The sequence below is a fragment of the Mustela nigripes genome, chromosome 1 (genome assembly GCF_022355385.1).
Source record: "Mustela nigripes isolate SB6536 chromosome 1, MUSNIG.SB6536, whole genome shotgun sequence".
Lineage (NCBI taxonomy): Eukaryota > Metazoa > Chordata > Mammalia > Carnivora > Mustelidae > Mustela > Mustela nigripes.
The window spans coordinates 47,677,318-47,703,850 of NC_081557.1; the positions used below are offsets into that span (position 1 = coordinate 47,677,318).

At 44.1% G+C, this 26,533-nt stretch overlaps 1 protein-coding gene across 4 annotated transcripts in view; it reads right to left on the reverse strand.

The window, feature by feature from the left end:
* Window positions 1-26,533, reverse strand: part of STIM1 (stromal interaction molecule 1) — a 191,202-nt gene that overhangs the window by 72,414 nt on the left and 92,255 nt on the right. For all 4 annotated transcript variants that reach the window (XM_059409699.1, XM_059409690.1, XM_059409719.1 and 1 more), the window contains exon 2: window positions 15,544-15,674. In XM_059409699.1, coding sequence (XP_059265682.1) covers window positions 15,544-15,674 — 131 coding nt within the window. The remainder of the gene's footprint in view (window positions 1-15,543; window positions 15,675-26,533) is intronic.

The following is a 26,533-nucleotide window of genomic DNA, read 5'->3' on the forward strand; positions in this document are numbered from 1 at the left end:
AAAATTTTTAAAAAATCTTTTTAAAAAAGGACCACAAATTATATGATTCCATTTGTAGGAAGCGTCCAGTAAAGGCAAAACTATAAATACAGAAAATAAATTAGCAGTTGTTCAGGGCTGTGAAGAAGAGGCAGATAGGGGAACAATAGTCAATGTGTATAGGGTTTCTCTTTGAGGTGATGAAAAGTTTCTAAAATTAACTATGGTAATGGCTGCACATATCTGTGAATATACTCATAACCACTGAATTATATGCTTTAAAAGGGTTTAATTATATGGTAAGTGTATTTTACCTCAATAAAGCTGTTTTTTAAAAAAATGATGGGTTAGACCAGGGGCCAGGCAAATGTTTTTCCATAAAGGACCAACCAGTAAATATTTTAGGCTTGGTAGAACTTGTTACAACTACTCAATTGAACTTGTTACTCTACACAATTCTTGTGAGAACAGCCAAGGACAATATGAAATGAGTGGCTCTGCACCAGTCAAACTTTGTATTTACGGACACTGAAATTTGAATTCATGGAAATTTCACATGCCATAAAACTCTTCTTTGCATTTTTCCCTCCAACTATTTAAAAATGCAAAAGCCATTCTTAGTTTGTAAACTCTACAAAAAACAGGAAGGGGGTCATGACCCTTGATTAAATATACCTACTCCTCCCTCTGTTACAGCTTCAAGTATTGAGGAATTCTTTCTCCCTTACAACCTCTATAAACAAGAGTCAACTCCGATTCCCCTCTCAATTTTTCCCCCATACTACTGGCCCTACGCATGACTTTCCAAGACTCTGGGACACCCAATTCCAGCCAAGCACTTAATAACAGGAAAAGTTCCTGGACTCCATTTCCAAAACAGAACACTTGGCAGAAGAGTTGAGTATTCACCATGTGTTCCTTTTAAATGCCACTCACCTTTAGGCAGTGAGGGGACAAGGGGAAAGGCTTGGGAACAGAGAATATAAAAGAGTAAGACTGGAGCACTTGGATGTTCCAACTGGTAGAGCATGCAGATCGATCTGGGGGTAGTGAAGCCAAGCCCCACAGTGGGCCAAGAGCATACTTTAAAAAAAAAAAAGAGTAAGACAAAGAGTAAGACAAACTCAGGTTCCTCTTTTACAAGCTTCTGGCTCCTAATCACTGCAAGAGGGAGAATTTAGGTTTATGCGTCAAAGAGCAATACCAAATAACCTTCCTTAAGAACAAAATCTATTCGTGTGTTCTAGTACCCCAAGGGAAGGAAGAGGGAGTAGTGAAGACATTAGGTGTTCTAGAAGCCTTTATTAAGAGGCATTTTATTTATTCATTTGCCCAACCAGCCATTTAAATGAGCAACACTATGTGACATGCCCTGTACGGGGATCCAAGAACACAGAGATTTTTTTTTTTTTTTTTTTTTTTTAAGATTTTATTTGAGGCACCTGGGTGGCTCAGTTAAGCATCTGCCTCTGCTCAGGTCATGACCCCAGGGTCCTGGGATTGAGGCCCACATCAGGCTCCCTGTTCAGCGAGGAGCCTGCCTCTCCCTCCCTCTCCCACTCTCCCTGCTGGTGTTCCTGCTCTCACTATCTCTCTCTCTGTCAAATAAATAAATAAAATCTTATTTAAAAAAAAAAAAAAAAACAAGGCAGGTTCCCAGCTGAGCAGGGAACCCAATGCAGGGCTCGATCTCAGGACTCTGAGATCATGACCTGAGCCAAAAGCAGACACTTAACTTACTGAGCCACCCAGATGCCCTGAATACAGAGATTCATCAGACATATCTAAAGCACCAAGATGAGGGGCACCTCAGCTCAGGTCATTATCCCAGGGTCCTGGAATCGAGCCCCATATCAAGCCCCACATCGAGCTCCACATCAGGCTCCCTGCTCATCAGGGAGCCTGCTTCTCCCTGTCCCGATACACGGCCCCTCTGCTCATGCTCTCTCTCACACTCTCTCTCTCAAATAAATAAAATCAAAAGGAAGGAATGAACAAACAAACAAAAGAACAAACGAATGAACAAACCATAGTGAGACAGATACAGAGAGAGTCAGTCCTTGTCGGCAAGAACCACTATTCTATGTGGAGGGTATGGCTGAATCCATCCTCAGTCCCAAGGACAGAGCCCAGAAACTCTCTTTCCAATCCTTCCAAGCCCACACTGCCTCAAACCCACAGAGTTTTCCACTCTGAACTAATTAGAGAGCTTGCTCACCCCCCAGAGACATCGAAAGCCTTCTGAAGTAATACCTGGGACAAATCTCCCAGATACAGCACTTGGTCACAAGGTCACTGTAAGCCTGTAAAATGCAGACAACCTCACAGGGATGACGTGGAGAAAATGAGATCATGTAAGACATCCCTCACGGTGCCTATATTTAAAAGTTGCTTCATAATTGTTTCACTCTTTTGAACTCAGCTCCTTTGGCAGGAGGGCTCATGCTGTGGAGAATGGTGTGTTCTGAGCCAACCGGCCCCTGACCTCTGAGTCCCAGAGACTTCTAATCTTAGCTCCTGCTCTCCAAGATGCCAGGTGGCTCAAGAAAAGACGGGTGCATCTGTGCCACACTGCTCTTCTCATGCCTACCTGACCTACAGCTGGGAGGGTCTAGCATTGCTGGGCACCAAGGGAAAAAGAAGAAGCTGGATAACAACACCACTAATGACATTTTCATGCAGCATTATGGGTCAAAAAGGATTGTTACCATCTGTTATCTTATAGGAACCACACACCAGCCATCAAAGATAACCCTATCTTACAAAGAAACGATTCCCTAGACACCTCCCTACTTGATTGTCTCCCAAACTTGCCGTTTTGTTTGTTTGTTTGTTTGTTTTGCCTCCTGCCTTTACTCATGAAGTTCCTTCTTCCTGGGATGCTCCTCCTTCTTCTTTTCATCAGGAAACCCTGCTCATCTTTTTAAAAACCAAGTTCCGGGGGAGGGGGGGGACAAAAAAAAAATAAAAACCAAGTTCCAGTTTCACCTACTCTGCAAAGCCAGCTTCTGACACCCTGTCAGTCAGAATGAGAGCCATCTCTGTTTACAGTCCTTCTAGTTCATCATCTTTGGGATAAAATCCAAGTTCCTCAGTATGGCAAGAATCTGGCTAATGCCTGTCATTCCCACTTCATGTCATCTCCAACCTCTCCCTCCCGGTCCCACTGTTACTTACATTCTATGCTCAAGTTAAAAGAACCACTGACTTCCTTCACTGGCTTTACCCTTCCCACCTCTGTTCCCAGGTTAACTTCTCTGCATCTCCCAAAATCCATCTCAGGCATCACTTCTTCTGGGTTGTGCTCCTGGCATCCTAGGATAAGTGAAATTCTCTCCTCTTAAAATTCCAGGAAAAAAAAAATTCCAGAGTATGGGGATGAACTACTCTCTCATCACAACATCTATTAGGACATGTATGTTCTCCTGCCTCACTAACATGTGAGCTCCTTGCAAGCAGAAAAATTGTCTTCATTGTTAGTCTGTGCATATCCAGTACACAGCAGACACAAAATATGTTTGGAGAAGGAGAGTGGGGGAGAACATGAGAACAAATAAGGGGAGGGTCACAAAGCCTCAAGCGGATCAACCATTACATCAAAACCAATTGTTTCTAATGCCATGAAGTATACTGAATGGGATACACATGCACAGACATGCAGAGAGAGACTTGCGTAAATCAACACAAACACCAGGTCCAAAGGCAGGTGAGGCCAGCCCCTGATTCCTCCTTAGACAGGAAGATTTGGAAGCTTATCCCTGAAGCAGGGCTTTTCTCTCTCTCTCTCTTTCTCTCTCTGGACTTGGCCATTTCTGGCTGCTAGATGACCCATCCTTGCATTCTGCCCACCACCATGTAGGGTCCACGCCAGCCTACATTAACGGCATCTTTGGACTCCCGATTATACTTCCGCCTCTGTTTTCACCTCCAGGTCCTGCATACTGTGCTGTTGCCTAACCATTTCCTCCTTATCTTCTCTTTGATTCTCGACCCAGCTTTCTCTCAGTTCCTGTGTCCTTGGATCTATGTTTCTCTCCTGCCTCCACTTCCTATCATACAGACACGCTTAAATACAGCAAGACATACAAATATAAAAAGGCATAAAATGATGTACACACACGCAAAAAAACAAACACGAGGCGCATAAACACAGCTACACATACAAACACACAGAGAAGTCTTACAAATCTACCTAGTCCATGTCACTGACAGGACTGCAGTCCAGAACAGACAAAGCAGACTCACCAGCGAGGGGTGGGGGGTGGTGAGGAAAACAACAGTCTGCGTAGTGAGAAAGAATTTCCCTGTCTGTCAAAGCAAACCACCGTCTGGGTTTTCCTGGAAACATGAGCGGTCCCATCTGGGGGAACTGCTGCTTCATGCTGTATCTGGCCAAGACACTGGGACAGATTGCAAACTAGGCCTACTCCCTCTGATGTGTAGCTCAGCTTGTCTGGCAACTGGTCCCTTGCCCTGAGTGCTGGCTGACAAGGCGTCTTCTGCTATCCCAGCACATGTTAGAGTACCTCGCCCTTATTTCTCTCGCAACTCCTACAGTCCTGCGCACGCCACCATCACGGCCTGCAAATGTGCCATTGTCACAGCCAGGTCCCAGGTCTGCCTCTCTCGCTACCCTGAGGGCTTATCAATGGCAAAGAGTACCTTATTTTCATCTCTACTTTGCAGATGAGGAAAGTGAGGCTCCAGATTACTTGGCCTTACAGCTCTGCACCGCAAAGTTTGGATCTGAATTCAGGTCAGCCTCCAAAGCTTATGCTTAGACTTTTAAAAAGGCAATGTCCAAATACTTTATTCGAGATATTCAGAAGAGTTTGGGCTGAATGCATGAGCAAGGCTTGAACTCAGTGAGAGCTGGGAGGTGAATGCTACCGCCACCCTACAGTTAAATGTTTACAAGAAAAAATGGGGACGGGTCATTCCCTTAGCCTAAGGACCAGATTTCACCTGAAGAACGATTATCATTCATGGTATCACTCATCTCTGTTCTGTCCAAAAGGCCTGAGCAGACCTCAATCTGTGCTTTCCCGAGATTAGGGCAGGGGGTCAGAATGTTCTACAAGGCAGGAGATAAGATGGTGATTGCACCAGGAGACTGGCAGGAAGCTAGAAGGCAAAAAACCAGAGAGATGCCTCCAAACTAGCAATCCTTCAGGTCAGAGAAGAATTACTGCAGCAACAGAAATGTACACAGAAACCCATGCTGAGGTTATCTGAAAAGCTGTTTGCAATTATTTCTTTTCTGCCCTATTTTGCATATAGCAAACTGAAGGGAAAAAAAGGCAAAAGTGCCAGGCAGTCAAAGCCGTTAAAAGAGGAAGGAAGGAAATCTATGTTCAGGATTGGGTCCAGGGACCAAGGGGAAAGAAAGCTCCAATTCCCAGGGGCTGGCACGGCAATAGCAGTGGGAATCAGAGGGAGGCCCTGAGCACAAGGTGAATCCAGGAAAAATAAAACCAGGACAACATAGCCAGCTGCCTCTGACATCGCCCCTCCTGGAGCTCCATATAATAAGTGCCAAGAATTTGATTCAGGTTCCTGGTATGTGGGTGAGAGGGAATTACCACCTGGGTTCTCCCACAACTTTCTTACCGCCTTAGCTTTCCCATAAGTGACAACTATAAAAAGGAAAAAGGAAGGGAGGGAGGCAGGGAGAGAGAGAAAAAGAGGATGGATTCTCCCAAAGAGAATGCCCCAGGGCTCTTCAGTCAGGTGTCCTCAAAAAACATCCACACTCACCCCAACAACAGGCAACCTAGCCCTCAGTTAGCTAACTAGGGGTCTTTGCTTCCAGATACCATGGCACTTCTGACTTGGAAGCCCTCTGCATATCTGTCAAAGTCAGGAGTGGGGCAAATGGAGACAGAACTCAACATGGGTTTCAAAGTGTTTCCTGTAGAACCCTCTGGGTTCCCAGGGATTAGACTACAGCAAGTCAAGGCAGAGGTGACCGCTACAACAACCAGTGTTGTAGGGACACTTTCACTTTTTTAACATCTTTATTTCAATATAATTTACGTACCAATTTAGTGTACAACTCAAGAGTTTTTAGCTTTTTCAGAGATGAGCAAACATCACCACAAGTTTAGAACATTTTCATCAGTCTCATGTAGATCTGAGTTGCAAAAGATCTAAGAGGTAACTATGAGCTAATTCAGTCTCGGTTTCCTTATTGGTTTTATTGGAAAAGTAATACCTACCCCCACAGGTTTCTTTTAAAGGTTCCGTGTGCGAGGGCAGGGAAAGTCCCCAGCATGGGTCTTGCAAGTGGGAGCAGTGGCAGGGGGGGAGGACATAATAGTACCAACGTGAACAAAACCACAGGCTGGGCACTTTCTTTCTTTCTTTTTTTAATATTTATTTATTTGAGAGAGAAAGAGAGTGAGAGAGCCCAGCAGGCAGAGCCACAGGCAGAGGGGGAGGGAAGCAGACTACCCACTGAGCAGGGTGCCCAGTGCAGTGTGGGGCTTGATCTCAGGGCCCTGAGATCATGTGAGCCAAAGGCAGACGCTTAACCAACTGAGCCACCCAGGCGTCCCAGCCAGGCACTTTCTACTCAGAATTTCGTTTCGTCTTTGCTAGAATCCTTCAAGGCAGAGACCAATGCCCCCATTTGACCAGGAGGAAATGAAAGCTTGCAGATTTAAGAAACTTTCCAAGGTCATGCAACTAACTCTTGGTGAAGGTAAACCTAACCCCCTCATCTTTCTTGCTCCAAAGACTGTGCATACTTTTGCTCAGTCACACAGTCTTTCAGAATTCCTTTTTTCCTCTTTTTTTCATCTCTGCCCTGCTTCTACATGTTTTTCTCTACATCTTTCCTAGTATTTTTAACTATAATGATTTTACCTCCATCCAGATTCTGTATGTGACTCACAGCATAGGGTAGAGGGTTAGGGAAGGAGTCACAGAGGTCAGACATACACATCATACAGAAACAAAGAATGTCGTATCTGGATCCTAGACCCTCACATTCCTAGACACAGCCCACCACTAACTCAGCCACTATCCTGGCAGGAAACTCACAAATCCAATGCATACTGTCCCCATACCGCTGACCAACCAACCTTGCACTCTTGCTCTGCCCTAAGGAAACAACTGAAGGAGCACTAAGTGATAAGATCATTGCTTTCAAATCAAATTTCAAAAAAACTTAACTCATCACCTTTATGTGTAAGGCCCTGCACCAGATACTATGGGAGAAACAGTGATGTTTAAGGACCTGATTTCTGGCCCTAGAGGCACTCACAGTCTAACAGGATAGAGCACTAATTACAGAGCAGAGCAATATGCCGAATGAGAGATTCATGCCAAGTACTCTAGAGCATGGAAAACAAAAAATTATTTCCCACTATAGGGAAACAACAAGATTTCTAGGAGAAAACATTTACTCTAGGCCAGTAGGTCTCAACCAGGGGCACTACTTTTTTTTTTTTTTTAAGATTTTATTTACTATTTGAGAGAGAGAGAGCACAAGCAGGGAGTGGGGGGCACAGGCAGAGGGGACAGGGAGAAGCAGACTCTTCTCTGAGCAGGGAGCCAAATGTGGGACTAGATCCCAGGACCCCGATGTGGGGCTTGATCCCAGGACCCTGAGATCATGACCTGAGCTGAAAGCAGACGCTTAACCAACTGAGCCACCCAGGAGCCCCAATCGGGGGTACTTCTATTCCCCAGGGCAACTGACAATTGGCAATAGAGACATTTTGGTTGTCACAACTTTGAGAAGAAGGAGTGATGGTGGAGGTTTGCTACCCATATCCAGTGTATAGAAGTTGGGAAGCTGCTAAACATCCAACAAAGAGAGCTCCCCACCACAAAGATCCGAAAACGTCCAAAACGTCACTAATGCTGATGTTAAGACACCCTGATCTAGGCCTTTGTGGACAAGTGGAATTTTTACAGGCAAATGGGAGCCAGAGAGGCACTGAGATGAAAATTTATCTAAAGCAAAGGCACAGCGATTAGATAGAAAGAACACATTTGAGATGGTTGTAGCATGAAGTAAATGAACACTGTGTAATGTGAACTAGTTGGGAAAGCCAAAGGCAGATTGTGGGAGCACTGAAGGGCAGGTTAGAGTTTACATTAATTTAGTAAGTAAAGGTAGACCACTCTTAAGTTTCATCATCTCTAAAACACAGTAACACCTAGCTCATACAGTGGTCGAGCATTAAAGGAAAGTGTATATGCAACAGATAGAACAAGGCTTGGCACACGGTAGGGATGTTCCTTTTCCACTGCACTCCCTTTACAAGGCAGAAGTAATGATCAGAGTTGTGCTTTAGTAATCCCAGTAATAGTGCAAAAAAAGACAAACTTACAGGCAAGAGAATATACTCAAAACCTTTCAGGGCACAAAACAAGACATTTTAATTACGTGCTAAATTGAGTTGCTTTCGACTGTGTGCTATGGGAGTTAGTCCTGGGATGACAGAGGGATCGGTGGGGGCGGGGAAAGTCAGGGAAAGTTCAGGACAAGCGAGTCCCGAGCATTCCAGAAGATATCGAAGACTGATGTGGACAGGACCGAGGGCTGAAGGGGAGGGTAGAAGAAGTTAATCCCAGCCAGGCAGAACTAGCTGAGCAAAGATAGGGCACTGCAATAAGTGTGGAATGAGCCTGAGGCAGTGAGGGCCAGGGAAAACCACAGTGGTAGGAGGTCCGTCCAGAGAGTCTTAAGAAAGACTAAGGCCAGATCTGAAGGGATGGAGTGCTTGGCAAAGGAAGTCACGTGGAATTGGAAAAGAAAATCACATAGGACACAGGAAACCAAAATGTGACTTGGGAAGATCATTGGCAGCATGTACAACATGGGGGCTACAGGGGAAACTAGAGGCAAGGGAGCACGGAGAGGTGCCCACAGCCATCTGGACATACAGAAATAAGACCCAAAGCCTAAGGAGGGAAAGCAATTCTTAGTAATCATGCTAGTACTTCTGGGCATACTCACCCACACCCAAATTAGCCCAGGCTGGCCAGAGCACCAGCTACGTGCAGGAAGCCCATGGGGCTTCTCTCCCTCCCTATGTACCACCTCCTATCAAGGCCAACTCCTTCAGGCCTCTGGATTTTGCAGGTGGAGCCTCTCCTCTCAAGGTTGAGTTCCCCCAGCACTGATTCCACCTGGTGCCAGATTCCATCTGGCCACAGTCCACACAGTCCCCCAGGACCCAACGGGCCCCATGGGGGGACAATACAAAAGGGAGAAAGCAAGTCAACTTCTACCCCATGTCAAAACAGATCTGATGACAGTATTATAGTATGGCTTTGTTGCTCAGAAATCCTCTAGCCGTGAGATGGGTGGGAGAAAAGGAGAAGTTCTCACTGGACCTTTTCAGAAGCACACAGGCAGGGGCCAGAGGCTGTCATGCCTCACCCCCACCATGTGGGCCACTCAGGGAATAGAGGACTGCCTCCTGCAGCACCTGCACCCAGGCCCTGGTCAAGTCACCATGCTGTTGGGGGGTGGCTCCCAGAGCTGAGTGCTACAGGTCGTGGGATGATGAGAGAGCTGATTGGAAACTTGCTATAGAGCCCAGCCCTCACAATCTGCACCATCACACTGAGGGAGGAAAACACACGGATTTAGCACCTATCCGTGCACCAGCCATTTGCATACATTCAATTCTTACAACCCTCCAAAGAACTACCCTCCTCAAAGAGCTGAATAAATTGAGGCTTGGAGAGGTGCAGCTACCCGCCTATATGTCACACAGCAAGTGTGAATAGCAAAAGGTAACCATCACTGAGCCTCTTCCACACACCAGGCCTTGTCCTGAGTGCCCTTCACGCATTGTCTCTCATGAGCTTCGCAACAATTCCAGGAGACACCTACTATTATTGCTGCACTTCTAACAAGGAAACCGAGTCTAAATGAGATTCAAGAACTTCTCCAAGTCTCCATGGCTGCTAAAGGCAGAGCCAGGCTTAGACCTAGGGCTGTGTGACTCCATTGCACCACTTCTCAACCCTGTGCTATGCTCCCACACCACACACCACAGACACTAACGAAAACAGAAGTTGGTTCTGCAGCTTCCTGGGCTCCGACTGCTACCTACCCATCCCCATCCCCACCCCAAAATGTGTGATCACACCCTTGTTCAAGCCTCCCTTCTCAGCAGACACCAGGCTGCTACAGCAGTATTAGTCAGTCATTCCACACGGTGATTAAATTAAACACCCATTCTGTACAGGACGCGGCTGGGCATCAGGGAAATAGAGGCAAACAAATGAAATAAGGGTGGTCCCTGCCCTGAAAAGTCTCACAACCTGATGAGAGAGACACATCACTGAAGCAAACATTAAAATACAAATTGTCAGATGTAGGGGGCTTTCCTAGAAATACAGAAGAAACGTAAAGGGGAAAACCACCAGCATTCACTGACCTTCAGTCGTGTGTCTGCTCCTAAGCTGACAACTTTTTTCTTAATTAACATATGATGAAATTAACTTTGGGGGGATATAGTTCTATGAGTTTTGACACATACTTAGACTCTCATAACTGTCTTACAACCCAGACCCAGGAAAATTCTTTTTTTTTTTTTTTTTTTTTTTTTTTAAAGATTTTATTTATTTATTTGACAGAGAGAAATCACAAGTAGATGAAGAGGCAGGCAGAGAGAGAGAGGGAAGCAGGCTCTCTGCTGAGCAGAGAGCCCGATGCGGGACTCGATCCCAGGACTCTGAGATCATGACCTGAGCCGAAGGCAGCGGCTTAACCCACTGAGCCACCCAGGCGCCCCAGACCCAGGAAAATTCTATTACTCCCCCAAATTCCTTCATTCTGTCCCTTGGTAATCAAACCCTCCCCACACTTCTAACACATAGTAACCACTGACCTAGCTCCCATCCCTACACTTCTGTCTTTCTCAGAACGTCATCGAGATGGAATCACAGAGCATGTCACTTTTTTAGTCTGGTGTTTTTTACTGAGTACAAGGCCTTTGAGATTCATCTATGTGGTGTACATCAATATTCATTCCTTTTTTATTGCTGAGCCATTTCCCACCGTTTGTTTACACACTCACACATGGAAGGACATCGATTTGTGTCCGGCTTTTGGCCACTCCAAATAAAGCTACTATCAACACTATATACAAGTTTTAGTATGAATACAAATTTTCATTTATTTATAGGGGTAAATACCTAGAAGCAGAATTGCTGGGACAGGTAATAAATCATGTTTAACTTTCTCAGAAGCTCTATAAGCAAACGTTCCGGTGGCTCTTCCTCCTCGCCTGACACTTGGTGGTGCCCATTTTTTAATTTTAGCCATTCTGCCAGATGTGTAGTGGTATCTCACTGAGGTTTTAATCTGTACTTCCCTAATGGCTGGTGATATTGAGTGATGTGAAATCTTTTCACACATTTCTTTGTCATCCATATAACTTCTTTGATGAAGTGTCTTTTTAAATCTTTTCCCATTCTGGAGTTGCTTGTTTTCTGTTGTTCAGTTTGGGAGTTATTTGTGCCAGAAACCTTTTTTATGATTTATTTATTTTTATTTTAAAGAGACAGAGAGAGAGAGACCATGCAATCTGGGAGAGGGACAGAGGAAGAGGAAGAGAATCTCAAGCAGACTCTCCGCTGAGCACGAACCCATCACGGGACTCGATCCCAGGAGCCTGAGATCATGACCCAGACCAAAATCAGGAGCCAGATAGCTGTTGCACCGAGCCACCCACACACCACTGTGCCAGAAACTTTTACCTTTGCTCACTGCATTCTGACAGTAACCCTGCAATAGGAGTCATTAGCCACCATTTTACATAAGAAAACTAAAGGAGAAGTCACTAAACTACTACAATGACAATTCTTCCTAATTTCAGAATTTTACTCATTATTTAATTGCCTGTGACGTACAGACCACTAGAAGGCAAGCTCTATGAAAGCTGAAATCTTATCTGTTTTGTTTGCTATAGAATCCATATTCCTATAATGGTGCCGGGCACACAAAAGGTATTCAATAAAAATCCGTTTAACAGCTGGATAAATGCCTTGATTACCCATGTAGCCTCCAGGAAGACAATAACACTGCTCTCAAAATGTCAGGACAGGTCGAAGGGATGGTGGCTATTGACTGCCTCTCCCTGTATACCTCAGACTGCCAGACAACCCGATAGGACCATCCTTTCCCAATGCGCAGTGTTCCCACCCAAGGTCTCAGTAGAACATAGGCCATGAATTTCCACACTGGTGGGCTGGTTGAACTTTCTCCCAGCCTTGAATGAGGGGCACCATCGCCAAGATTGCCATCTTGCTCATCTGAAGGGCCCACAATCCATAGCCTTTGCCAACTCAGAAGCAAGCAAAGAGAATCCTTGAGCAGCCAAACTGGCTGCCCCCCACACAACTGATTATATATTTTCTACAAAATGCCTGCTGAGTCTCAGCTTGCCATAAGTCAAATTTCATAGCTCACAGCAGAATAAAAACAGCAATTAGAAATGGGGATGAATCAAAGACAAGATGGAAATTATAGGAAGAAATCACAACAATGGATATGGGAATCCAGGAACTGGGGTAATCGTGTAAGAGGCCCTGAAGACATGTTTTGAATGACTCAAATAAAGGCACCACTCTGTTCACAATAATCTTTGAAAAGAGAGACTTATTTCAAAAATGGCTAAATATTAAGAGAGCTAGAACTGAGGTTATAGTTCAGTCATCTGAAAAACTTACTGATATGAGGCTGAATAAAAATGAGGCCTTATAGGGCATCCCTTCAGACTTGCGTTAAGATCTTTGGGGAATCAGCAGGGCTTTTTAAGTGGTCATGAAAAGCTCATGTCCTTCATGGTCAGCACAAGCAGGGTTTCATCACTCACGACTCAGGGCCCATGCTCTGAGCTGTCCACCCAATGCTCTAGTTAGCTAGAACCTGACCTCTAAGGTTGTCTCGTATGTTTACACGGACTTAAGCACACATACTTTGCTACCATTATTTCTCTTTCAAAGACAGTTGCTTGTGACGAGTCATGAAAACCCAGACTGGGAGGCCCCGCTCACCACCAGCTGAAGCCAAGGCAAAGCCAGAAGTTATACTGAAAAAGAACAGCTCACCACTGGCACAGAGAAGAGCAGGGTGACAGCTTTTGTGTTATTTTAGAACAGTTTGTGCTGATGAGCTTTTTGTTGTGGTAACATTCCTCTAAAAAGAACATTTTCTTCCTCCCCTCATTGACAAAGCAATCAGCAGAAAGTGAAAAAAAGGAGGAGCAGATAACAAAGATATCCAGGAATTTGTGGATCTTGGATCATATCACCTTCTTAACTGATGTGCCATCCATCCCCTAGTCCTGTGGCTAGGCCCCCAGAGAGAGATCAGGAAGCCTCTAGGCCTCATCTGCTTCTAGGAACATGGTTTTATTCTCAGCACAAGCAAATAAAATTTGGGTTCTTTGAGGGCCAGAGCCACTTCTAGATGCAACTAAAAGTTCTGCTACTTTTATCAGGCGTCCTTGCTCAAGGATCTACAGTTGGCAGGTTCAACAAGGAGACCTCTCTCAGCCAGGCTGCCTGAGCCCCGACTTTCCTTTCCAGGTTTTTGTCCTGCTGCCTTCCCCCACGGTTGCTCTGTCTGACCAAACCCACCCACCATGCTCTTACTACCTCCACATCTGTGCTCACGCTTGCTCCCTACTTACTACTCAGGCTGCCCCATTCCTTCCACGCCACCTGAATATCTACTTTTGCTCCAGGAGGTCTATTTTTGTCCTCCTATAAATTCCTTGGGCCTCATCTAATTCAACCTAATACAAGGATCCCCTCGGCTAACCAGTCAGTAGGATGCTGTTTTCTACAGGCCCACCCTCAGTGACTGGGAGCTCACTGCATACCTACCAAGAAAGCCTTTTCTACAAGATGGTGCTGGTAGACAATTCTTTATTCTAAAAGAATATGCCCATATTTTATTTTTCTCACACTGGTCCTGGTTCTGTCCTTAGAATAAGAGAAATAGTACACCAGTACTTCACAGCATGAGCTTTGAAATCAGATCTGTACTCGTACCCAGTGTGTCCTTGGAACAAGCCTTCCCAAGGCTCCAATCCTTGACAATAAAACCAACTTCAAAGGGCTGTTAAGAAAGGTAAAAGAGTTAATTATGCAAAGAGCTTAACACTGTGCCTGGCACGGAATAAGAATTCAATAAACGCTAGCTAGTGTTGTGGTTTTCATTGCCTGCACCATCGTTATTTAAATCTGATTCCTCCACTCCTAGTGTATTTGAAGATAGAAATTTTATTACCTGAATCTTTTCTTTTCCAGGCTCATGTTTCTCCACTAGCCTGTAAATGATATGAGGACAGATGCATGTGTCCTCTTCACTGCCACAGCCCCATGTCTACAACCGTGCCTGGCACATACATGATATCTATAAATACTGAATTCTATTGGACGTCTCCATTTCATAGTTTCCTTGCCCTTCATTGTTCACGTCGCTCCTTTACAGGCTCTCACCGTTCCAGATGCTTCTAACAATGTGAGATCCAAAATTGAGCTCAAAACTTAAAAGGTAGGCTGACAAGCAGGGTGAAGAGACTGGGCTTACCTCTCCCTTGTGACACACACCATATCATTATTAAAGATTTGGCACAACTTGGCCGCTTCACCAAACTGCTGGCTCGTGTTGAGCTGGAAATCAACTGAAACCTTTACATCTTTTTACACACGATGACTTCATACTCTGGGCTCTGTGGAATTGGAACTGCAGTGATGCCAAAAGGTGAGACAATAACAGAGTTTTTTCCTTCTAGAGATTTCTCTCATGCCTACTATCTGGACCACTCAACAGGCTCCCAGCAACTGCGGCATGCAATTCAGAATGATGTTTCTAAAAACATGTGTTTCGGGGCGCCTGTGTGGCTCAGTGGGTTAAGCCTCTGCCTTCGGCTCAGGTCATGATCCCAGGGTCCTGGGATGGAGCCCCACATTGGGCTCTCTGCTCGGCAGGGGGCCTGCTTCCTCCTCTCTGCCTCCTCTCTGCCTGTGTCTCTGCCTACTTGTGATCTCTGTCTGTCAAATAAATAAATAAAATCTTTTAAAAATAAATAAATAAATAAACAAACAAATAAATAAATAAAATAAAAAATAAAAACATGTGTTTCTTCCTCCCAAACAGAGTATAAACTCCCAGAGGGCAAGATAATGACCACCTTGACTTCTCTCCTGCTTGCCAACACAAGACTGAGCACACAGCAAGGATAGACGGATGCCCTCCGCCTGCAGCAGGATTACAGTAAGGAGGCAGGGGAACTGCAGAGACCAACCTCGGGGCTCCCTCTCCCTCTCAAACAGCACAGCACAGTCAGTGTTGTGCTTCTGGCTGGTAGGCAGATTGGAGCCAGTCCAGACAGAGACACAGACATCAGGCCTGCACGCGGACAGGCTGGGTCCTACAGAATCACCTCCCTTGACAAGGAGGAGCTCCTAGAGAACAAGCCAACATCAAAAACATCTCTCCACAGGAAGAGTGTCTGGACAGCTTTCGGGGACTGTCCACACAGGGAGAGAAGAGAGCCACGGCACGGTGAGAGAGCTCACCTCATCGCTTTCTTCCACATCCACATCACCATTGGCATCATCATCCATCAGCTTGTGGATGCTGCGGACTGCGTCAAAGCTGAGCTTCTCATCCTCACTGTGGCACAGGGGCTTGTCAATCCGGCAAAACTCTGTACAGGAAAAGCAAGAGAAAACATTACTGTGGGCCGTGCCCCGCCTGTCCCTGGGTCCATAGCTTCCAGCAGCTAAATCCTCAGGCAGTCACTTCACTGGCTATTTCTACAGCGAGAAAAGGGTTTCATGCAGTCTTCAACTCTCTCCCCAACAATGTGCTGAGCTTCCCCATTTAGGGACAATGCCTTATTATCCTAATCAATCCCTGGCAGGCAAGTCAAGAATAAAACTAGGACTACACGGGAATCGGGCGCCTGGGTGGCTCAGTGGGTTGGGCCTCTGCCTTCGGCTCAGGTCATGGTCTCAGGGTCCTGGGATCGAGCCCCACATCGGGCTCTCTGCTCAGCGGGGAGCCTGCTTCCCCTTCTCTCTCTCCCTGCCTTTCTGCCTACTGTGATCTCTGTCTATCAAATAAATAAATAAAATCTTTTTTAAAAATGTTGAGTTTTTAAAAAAAGGAATACACTGGGATCTAGAACAAAGAACATGAATAGGTAACTCACAAGAAAATATATATATAAATGAAAGAAAATACAAGCAACCAATGGACATAGGGGGAAAAAGTTTCGCCTTACTAGTAAGGGAAGAAATACATATTCAGATGAAATATCACTTTGAGTCAGTCGATAAATAAATGTGCATTAATACAGTCTTTCTAGAAACAGGAACACATCCCATTTACTACAGTGGCAAAAAAATAAGTTTTCCTTCTCATTCACCTTATCACTGCTGGGAGTAGCAAAGTGCCAGCCCTGGGCTCACTGCAGAGAGCCCTCACCTGCTGAGCTATACAGTCAGCGAGAGCTATCAGGCACCCATGGTCCTGAGCACATCAGCTACAACAATGTGGGAAGCCCACAGGCCCCCAGGGCAGCTTCCTCCACCACCAATACACAGTCATGTGGCACTAAAGCCAGCACAAGAGCTGAGGCCACCTAACCCTCCCTCTCTTAGAACCCTGTGAGGGCCCCTGAGTGGCTCAGTGGGTTAAGCCTCTGCCTTCAGCTTAGGTCGTGATCCCAGGGTCCTGGCATCAAGCCCCTCATCGGGCTCCCTGCTTGGAGGGGAGTCTGTTTCTCCCTCTCTCTCTGCCTGCCTCTCTGCCTACTTGTGATCTCTGTCTGTCAAAAAATAAAATCTTTAAAAAAAGAAGAAGAAGAAGAAGAACCCCGGGAAACACTATGCACACAGCAGAAAGAGCCTAGCATCTCGCCTTAGCTCTACCGTGTAACCCTAGGGAGGTCACTTCCCTTCTCCAGGCCTCAAGCTCGGGTATCTGAAAAAGACATTGTAAGTAAAGTTTCTAGAATGTCTTCCAATGGTTAGATTCTAAAATTCCTCTTTCCCTGTGACCCTGATCTTGATAACTTCTCTCTGGCAAGAATCCTCATATTACTCCCAAGGAAGAAGATGTCACAGAAGAGAAAAGCAAGGACCAGGAGAAGAGGCTGCTGCTGTGAAGCCTTCTAGAAAGCACTAATCAAAGACCTGAAACATTCCACTCCATTTAATCATTTTCCTGTCTGCTGTCAAAGGCAGCAACAGGACAGGACAAGTCACCTCCCTCTCACTGGCTAGTTGCTCAAATCCTTTTCAAAATGAGGGAGTGCTATAAATGTTAAATGTGGAAAATGTCCCATATGTGACTCAGTAAAAACAGGTTGGATACTGGAGCTCACAGATGGTAACTGTTGTGCCCAAAGTCAAAGACAGCTGAATAGCCACAGCGAGAGCCCAGGCCTACTGACTCCCAGGCCCACACTTCACCTGACTGCTTTTATGCCAAGGCAACCAAACAGCTTTAAGGTGTTCTGGAAGTCACAGATGGTAAGAAGTCCACTGAGGAAATGGCTTTACAGAAGCCAAAAAGTAAGATAAACAGTATACATACCAAAGAAATATCTCCATATAATCTTATATTCTTCTACATTTGTCCTACAAGTTGGAGTGGAGGGTGGGGTGGGTACTGAGAGAAAGAGGAGAATGCAGCCAAGCATTAAGGCATTGTTTCTCAACTTCCTCACCAACAAGAGTTCTTGGCATGATCGTTTTCGTTCATGGACTCCTATCCACGAACTACCTATCCAAAAAAGAATTGCAGTAAGTAATGACTGGTTCATAGACAGAAGCACACAGCACTGGGATTAATATTACCAACATAATGCTTTCCTTCCCTTACTCCTATTTTTGTGTTAATCAAAGGCACACATAATTGCCTATCAGAACAAGGAAAAAAATTTTAATTGCCTCTCAGAGATTTTTGATCAGCACATGATGTACCCATTTAAAAAATATTTACTGGGTGTTCTTTATGTGCCAGGCTCTATAATCAGCATGGGGCATAAAGAGATGAGATCTCATCCCTGCTCTCAAGGAGCTTAGTTATAAAACTAGAGGAGAGGGGTGATCATTACACGATGTGCTAAGCACCATGATAAAAAGAAAGAATCAGGATTACCCTAGAGGTCAGCAAACTTTTTCTGTAAAAGGCCAGACGGTAAACAATTTAGGATCTATGAACCAGATAGCCTCTGTTACAACTACCTAACTCTATCATAGAGCACAAAGGGTGCCATAGACAAAACATAAGTGCACAAGCTTAGCTGTGTTCCAATAAAACTTTATTCACAAAAACAGGTAGTGGGCTGAATTTGACCACTGGGCCATAGTTTGCTAAGCCCTGTTCTAGAAAACCATAGGTAGCACACCTGAACCATATTAAGGTGACAGATTTTTGAACCAAAGCAAAGAAATCCAGTCTTTTCACTAGCCTGTTTCCACACACAGGTTTCTCATAAGTAAAGCACAATTTCCTTTTAAGTTTTATTTATTTAAGAAATCTCTATACCCAATGTGGGGCTCCAACTCACAACCCCCAGATCAGGAGTCTCATGCTCTTCCAACTGAGCCAGCCAGGTGCCCCAAAGCATAACTTCGAATAGCATTTTCTTAATGCTGAACTAGTTTACTGAACTCTAGGGATGAGAGGCAGAGGGAATCTCCAGGCCAGGCACCATTGGCCTAAGTCACCCAGCCCCTTTCCCGAAGGCCTATGGCAGGTCCAAGAAGTTTGGGCTTCCAACACTAGGCTCTGGTTTGTAACCTGATCAGACACACAGGTGACCTTTGCTGCTGGCATCATCAGACATAGAGAAGGATTAAAGGGATTGGGGATAAAGGGATACAAAATCTTGATGTCCCATAAGGCCAGAGAATCCTGTCCAGAAAAACCACATTAGCCATAATTCACAAATGACTCCTGCTATCAAGCATTTCCTAGGCTGTCTCTCTTTCCTTCCTGAGACCTTTCTATCATCTCTTACACATTCCAATCTGGCAAGGTTTCCCACAGCAATGTGGAAATAGCCTTGGAAGATCCAACGATTTAGCAATGCATTATTAGTAAGAGCCCTGAATTTGTAGTCAGAACATGCATATCAAAACCTCAGCTCCATCAGTTACAACTATATGATGTTGGACAAGCTGTTTAACTTCTCTGAGCTTCCAATGCCTCATCTGTAAAATGAGGACAAACTCTGTAAGCAGACCACATTTGTTCAAACACCTTGCATAGGGCATGCAGAAAGCTGACAATCCATACATCTGTAGTCTCCTTCTTTCCTCCCAGAGAAACAAGTGAGCAGCTCCCATCCTCTGCTAACCAGCCACTCTCTCTGTCAGATGATGAAGAATCAAACACAAACATACAGTCCAATAAGATAGATAAGCATATGTTCTAGATGAGCTGACAAGTGATTATAACAATAGTCTATATTCCCACAACACTTATCATACTGTGTTGCAGTTCTCTGTTTGTCTTCCCTATGAGACTGTGATTTCCAGAAGGGATTGGGACCATGTCCTCAGCCCCAAGCAAAAGCCAGGTTCTTGATAGATGCTCATTCAATGTCTTTTGATGAATACTTAAATACCAACTAACAATTATGTGTAGGCTTTCTCTAGGCAGAAAAGAGAATTCTAAGTAAAAAGATTAGTTCAGAACCAGGTTTTTAAATTGTTGGATCTCAGGGCCCCTGTATACTCATGAAAATTGAAAATCCCCAAACTGATATTTACCATATTAGAAATTAAAATACAAATTCTAGTAGTAATTAGTTCCTTTTAGACCAATAAATCTCCTATACATTAATAGAAATGTGATTTTTTTATGAAAAATAATTGTTTCCTGGAAAAAATGTTTTCTGAGAAGAGTAGGATTATTTTACATTTTTGCAAATCTCCTTAATATCTTGATTAATGGGAAATGGCTGTAGTTTTATACCTATGTCCACATTCAATGTGTTGTTTTGATCCAAGATCAAAACAGGTAGGTAGCTGGAAAAGACAGGAGTATTTTAATAACTTCTCAGATAACTGTAAACATTCTTCTCTAATATTACATCAAAACTCAATAAGTAGTAGATTTATTAAAGATTAGGTGCAATGTGAAATTTGAAACTAACTGGATGAACTTTTTGTACTTTATTACATTAAAATCTATTGCTCTATCTTGCACTTTCAATGATCTTTTATCAGGTGTGATTTTGTAACACGATACACTTGGTCACATGAAAACTAGTGATTCGATGAGTTAGGCCTAGCTTCCAAATTGGTCCATTTCATCCATATAATAGCAAAACAATCAGTTATTAATATCACCACTAATTTCATCAGAAAAGTTTTATTATTTATTTATTTATTTATTTGAGAGATTGAGAGACAGCTCCAGCAATCACAGGGGGGCAGGGGGAAGGGTGCAATGCAGAGGGAGCATGGAGTCTGATGTGGGGTTTGATCTCACAACCCTAAAATCATGATCTGAGCTGAAATCAAGAGTCAGACACCCAACCAACCAAACCACCCAATTGCCACCTTTCTTCTTTCTTTCTTTCTTTCTTTTTTTTAAAGTAGCCTCCATACCAAGCATGGAGCCCAACACAGGGCTTGAACTCATGACCTTGAGATCAAGACCTGAGCTGAGATCAAGAGCTGGACCCTTAACCGACTGAGCCACTGAGGTGACCTCATCAGAAAAGCTTGAAATCTGGGGAAGCGTCAAGCTCACAGTGGCAGATACAAGTTTTCCACAATTCTAAGTTTTAAATAAAAGCTAGAATTTTATCATTGGCAACAAATACTACCAGTGGTTTTCCTCTAAGTAGCAGACTCATCTCATTCATTTTCAAGAAAATATCGGCCAAATAATTAGTTTCAGTAACTATAGTTTATCTCTCAGTTACTCTTTCAAATAAAAATAGTGTTTCCTGGGGCACCTGGGTGGCTCAGTCTTTAAGCATCTGCCTTCAGCTCAGGTCAATCCCAGGACACTACGATCAAATCCCACAAGGGGCTCCCTGCTCAGTGGAGAACCTGCTTCTCCCTCTCTCTCTCATCCCTGCTCGTGTTCTCTCTTGCTACCTCTGTCTCTCTCTTTCAAATAAATAGAATCTTTAAAGAAAAAAAGTGTTCCCTGAAGAAAGGAGGTAGTTCAGCTTCCAACTTGATGATACAAACACTCTTCCTTAAAATAAACATCAAATTCTACCTGCAGCAAAAGTGCTTTATGCATATTTCCTGTTTCATCACACAGAATACTAAAGAGACATGTATTTGTGGGATATATTTTAATAGAATTCATACACTTTTACTTCTATATCTAAAAAAAAAATTTTTTTTTTAAACAGAGCATATGAAGGTGAGGAAAACAGTGACCAATGGCACATTTGGTGCTACTGCTTTGACTCCTAAAAGGGAACCAACAGTTTTACTTAATTGCTTTCATGCCACCAGTACAAATGTAGACATGGTGGGGAAAAAAAGCAAGTAACATCTTAGCATTATTACTAAAATGTCTTTGACCTTTTGGACCTCTGAAAAGGTCTTGGTGATCCTCAATGGTCTGCAGACCACGTTTTGTTAATCACTGGCAGGCAAAACCACAGTCTTTCCCCCGTGTCCCAAGCTCCTCTCCATTCTCCAGGTGGAGCTAATCGTTCACCACTCTATGCTCCAAAGCACTTTATACACAACTCCGCTGTATTAATTTTCATGCTCTAATGTTCACATACCACGTCCAGAAAAGGGCAAGGACTAGGTTTGACTCACTCTATCTTCCAGGGCCTAGGATGGCACCTTCACTAACATCCACCGTCAAGTAGGAAATCAGTAAATGTTGGCTGAATGAATGAATGTGTGCGTAAATGGATTTATAGCAAACCGTATCTCCTCCAAAGACAAGAGAATTGCTGAGAACAAATGACCAATTCCTCCCACCAATATCCACCATCCACCTGATGCCTCCTCCCTTCCAGCCAGTTTCTCAACACTGAACAATAATTCCTCCCCCTGAGACCACAGATCTGCAGGCATGCGAAGCAGAGCCTGGCAATGGATTGTCTGGTGTGAGACATAAGCCCAAAGGGAAAGAAGTGAGAGAAACAGCAGGTAAGGAAGAAGGTATAGATCAGGAACAGAGAAGGCCACTAGACTGCTCCTTACCACTTGGCTGGCACCTGAAGGGATTCTGGAAATTGTGAAATCTTGCAAATAATTTCTCCACTTCACCTCCCACCCCCCAAAGCGGGACCAGGAAGCTCTGCAGGAATTCTCCATGGGAACAGAATCCATCCTTACCCTTAGAATGGGCTCCAACGACTCTTAAGACAGAGCACCAGCCCTAGGAAGACTCAGATTCGACCAAGGACCAGGACATTCCAGAGATAAAACAGCACAGAAGGGGCGCCTGGGTGGCTCGGTGGGTTAAAGCCTCTGCCTTCGGCTCAGGTTTTGATCCCTGGGTCTTGGGATCGAGCCCCACGTCAGGCTCTCTGCTTAGTAGGGAGCCTGCTTCTACCTCTCTCTCTGCCTGCCTCTCTGCCTACTTGTGATCTGTTTGTCAAATAAATAAATAAAATCTTAAAAAAAAAAAAATGTCCAGAAGCTGAAGCTAGGGCTGGTGTCTGGAGAGGGGAGAGGGGAAGGGGAATAGGAGGAGAAAGGACCCTCTACACAGAAATGTAAAGAATGAGAAGGGGAACTGGTTTGGGACCTGGAACTGTCAAGAAAGGGCCCCCTTGGAATACCGCACATAGTAGGTCCAGCCACAGAGGAAAGAGGGCTCAACTCCCAGGGGCTGGGTGAAATCCAGCCTCCTGAGGGATGCTCTTGCCCCTGTTAGAACATCCAGTCTCATATCCAAGCAAAGGCCCAGCTCTTTTCAGCAGGGGGGTCAGGAATTCAGAAGAGATTTCCTTATGGACAAAGCTGGCACTGGTATCAGCCACCCAAGCAGCACGGACACAAAAGAATTCCCGTGTCTCCCGCCAGGGAGAATACATCAAAAAAAATAACCCATACAACACCAAGAGTGAACCCTGAGAGAAGCTATGAACTTCGGGTGATCATGATGTATCCATGTAGGCTCATCCTTTGTAAAAAATGTACCACTCTGGTAAGTAACATTGGTAATGGGGTTGGCTATGCATATGTGGAGGCAGAGAATATGTGGGAAATCTCTGTACCTCCCTCTGAATTTTGTTGTAAACCTGTAACCACTCTTTAAAAAAAAAAAAAAAAAAAGCACAGCCTACGATATGTGTGTGGTCAGTAAATATTTTTACAATTCTTACTAGCATACTTTAAAAATATTATATATGTTTATTATAATGCACAATAACTATATTTTGACTCTAAACTGCAATCTGAATACTTCGGTAACAATTATTTTAATTCGTATGAAATATAATTATAGAAAGCCCTCAGGGGAAAGGAAAAATTCACAGCCTTGGCAATGTAAAGAGTTTCGATATGCAACATACTGAGCTATATAACCTCTGATTCCACAAGCACTTCTGACTTTGTACCTCTTTTGGCCTTACTTCAGTCAGCTTACAACTGCAGTTATTTGAAGGTATCTGAAGGCAAAGCTCACGTCTTTCTCATTTTTTCATAGCACCTACTACCACCTCACACATGATACACTTATTTGTTGATTGGCTTATTGTCCATCTCCCTCCAACAGAAGCAAGGCTCACAGAACAGGGACTTTTTTGTTCCCTTCAGTATGCCCCCCAGAGACTCAGACAGTGCCTGGCACACAGTAGGTATTCAATATAGATCTGCTAAATGAAGGACCGTTTTCCTGAATGTGCAAAAGCAAGTTTCTCCTCCAAACCTGACTTTTCAGTGTTGAAGTTTTGAAGAAACTGATCTGCATTCAATCCACGGCTCTCTCTTTTTTTCATACTACTCTCTCTCCTAAAGGGATCTTACCTCTCCTCAGAGCCCTGATTACCTTTTAAAGAAATTACTAATTGATGCCAACTCTCCAAAAAAAGCAAAATGATCTTTCTGCTGCAAGTTTCACTTGTGACCCTCAGAAACCCACAGAAGCCAACTACTTACTAAATATCTCCACACAAGGATGCCTGACAGGAACGTGAACTCATCATGTCTAAATCCAAAGTCATTAGTTCCCCCCAGACTTCCTACTTCTCCAGTTGCTTGTGTCAAAAACCTTCACATCTCACTTTCACTCACTCCCCACTTCTAAACAAGCACCAATCCTAGTTCCAAGACTCAACTATTCCAAATCCTCTCCTCACAGGGGAGAGATTCTCAATACTTACTGAGAATCAGCAGGAATGCTACCCACAGGCAGGGCTAGTACATACCAGCTGATTGATTATCCAGCCAAGTCACCTCCCTACTCAATACCCTTCAAAAGCTTTTCATTACTCTTTTTTTTTTTTTTTTAAAGATTATTTATTTGTCAGAGAGAGAGAGAGAGAGAGAGCACAAGCAGAGGGATGGGCAGGCAGAGGGAGAAGTAGGTTCCCCACTGAGCAAGGAGCCCAATGTGGAACTCGATCCCAGGACCCTGGGATCATCACCAGAGCTGAAGGCAGACACTTAACTGACTGAGCCACCCAGGCATCCCAGCTTTTCATTACTCTTAAGATGAAGTTCAAATTTCTTAAAGTGGTCTGCAAGGCCCGGCATGATTTGCCACCTGTCACCTTTCTGGTCTCATGTCCAGCAACTCCTGCAGCTTTGTGCAATCCTCCTTTGGTGTTCCAAGTCTCTCCCCTCCCTTCTACATGTAGTACACTGGTTCTCAACTCCAGCTGCATATTAGACTCACTTAGGGAGCACTGATGTTGCTGACGCTCAAGCCCCATCCCAGACCAATTAAATCAGTATCTCTGTGGATGGGACCTAGGTATGGGTTTGGTTTTATGGGGAGTTGTTGCTTTTTTTTCTTTGAGACATAACATATATACAGTAAAGTATATAAACATATAGATCAACTAACTTTTACATATGCATATATTTAAGTAATTACCACCAAAATCAAGAAATAAAACATTCCCAACACTCTAGGAAGACCTCCTCCCTCTTGCCCCTTTCCAGTTAATACTACCACGACCACTATCTCACCCCACCCCACAGGAGAAACTGCTTTTCTGACTTTTATCACCATATATGAGTTTTGCCTTTGCTTGACATTTATAAAAATAGAGCATGGATATTTTTTAAGGCAGGGCTGCACACAATAAAATGTCCCCATTTTAAGTGTACAGTTCAGTGTGTTTGACAAACATATACACTTAAATACTCACTACCCCAATCAAGATATAGAACATTTCCATCGTCCCAAAATGTTCCCACTTGGCATTTCACTGCCAACCTCTACTCCCACGTACATAACCACTGATCTGATTTCTATCATTATAAATTAGTTTTGCTTACTCTAGAACTTCAAAGAAATATAATCACCAGTATGCACTCTTTTGTGCCCGGTGGCTTTTGCTCAGCATTCAGAAGATTCAGTCGTGTTGTCACATGAATCAGTTTTTTCCACGTTATCACTGAGTAGTATTCCACTGAATGAAGAGACCAAAATTTGTTTACCCATCCACCAGTTTTTAGCTATCACAAATAAAGTGCTATGAGCATTCATGTACAAGTCTTTGTGTGGACATTTGTTTTCATTTTTCTTTTCTCTTTTTTTTAAGATTTTATTTATTTATTTCACAGACAGAGATCACAAGTAGGCAGAGAGAGGGGAGGAAGCAGGCTCCCCACTGAGCAGACAGCCCAATGTGGGGCTCAGTCCCAGGACCCTGGGATCATGACCTGAGCTGAAGGCAGAGGCTTTAACCCACTGAGCCACCCAGGTGCCCGTTTTCATTTTTCTTGAGTGAAAATGAGTTTTTCATCCCAAGTTCCAATAGGAGTAGAACTTTGGGGTTATACGGCAGGGGTACGTTTAACGTTTTAAGTGCCAAGCTACTTTCCAGAGTAGTTGTACGGCTTTCTACTCTCCCCAGGAAGCACCAGCAAAGCACCATCCCAGTTGTTTCATGTTCTCTCTTAGACCACGTGATGCCAATGTGCTACCCGGGGTGAGAATAACCTAGAATTCCTATTTGCCAAAAGAACACAAAAATACAGATCCAAAGGGGACATGCACCCGGTGTTTACAGCAGCATTATCAACAATAGCCAAACTATGGAAGGAGCCCAAGTGACCATTAACTGGTGAGTGGATAAAGAAGACGTGGTATATGATGAAGAAGCAGAAGGCAAACTGAGGACAAAGCACAAGCTGACACCCTCTAACGCCCTCCCCCCAGGCGGGATCTGTGTGACATTGCTCAGGCACTTCCGACTGCCCTAAAACTAAGGGAAGAGAAAACAAATGGGTAACTGACACACATCACAGTCCTGCAGGACAAGAGTCTCCATCAGTTTATAAATGTCTTAGCGATTCACAAGGAAAAGGCATTCTTATCAATAGCCTAACTTTCAGAAACCCATAGACTGAATTTTCTGGAGCCCTAACATCACTCTCT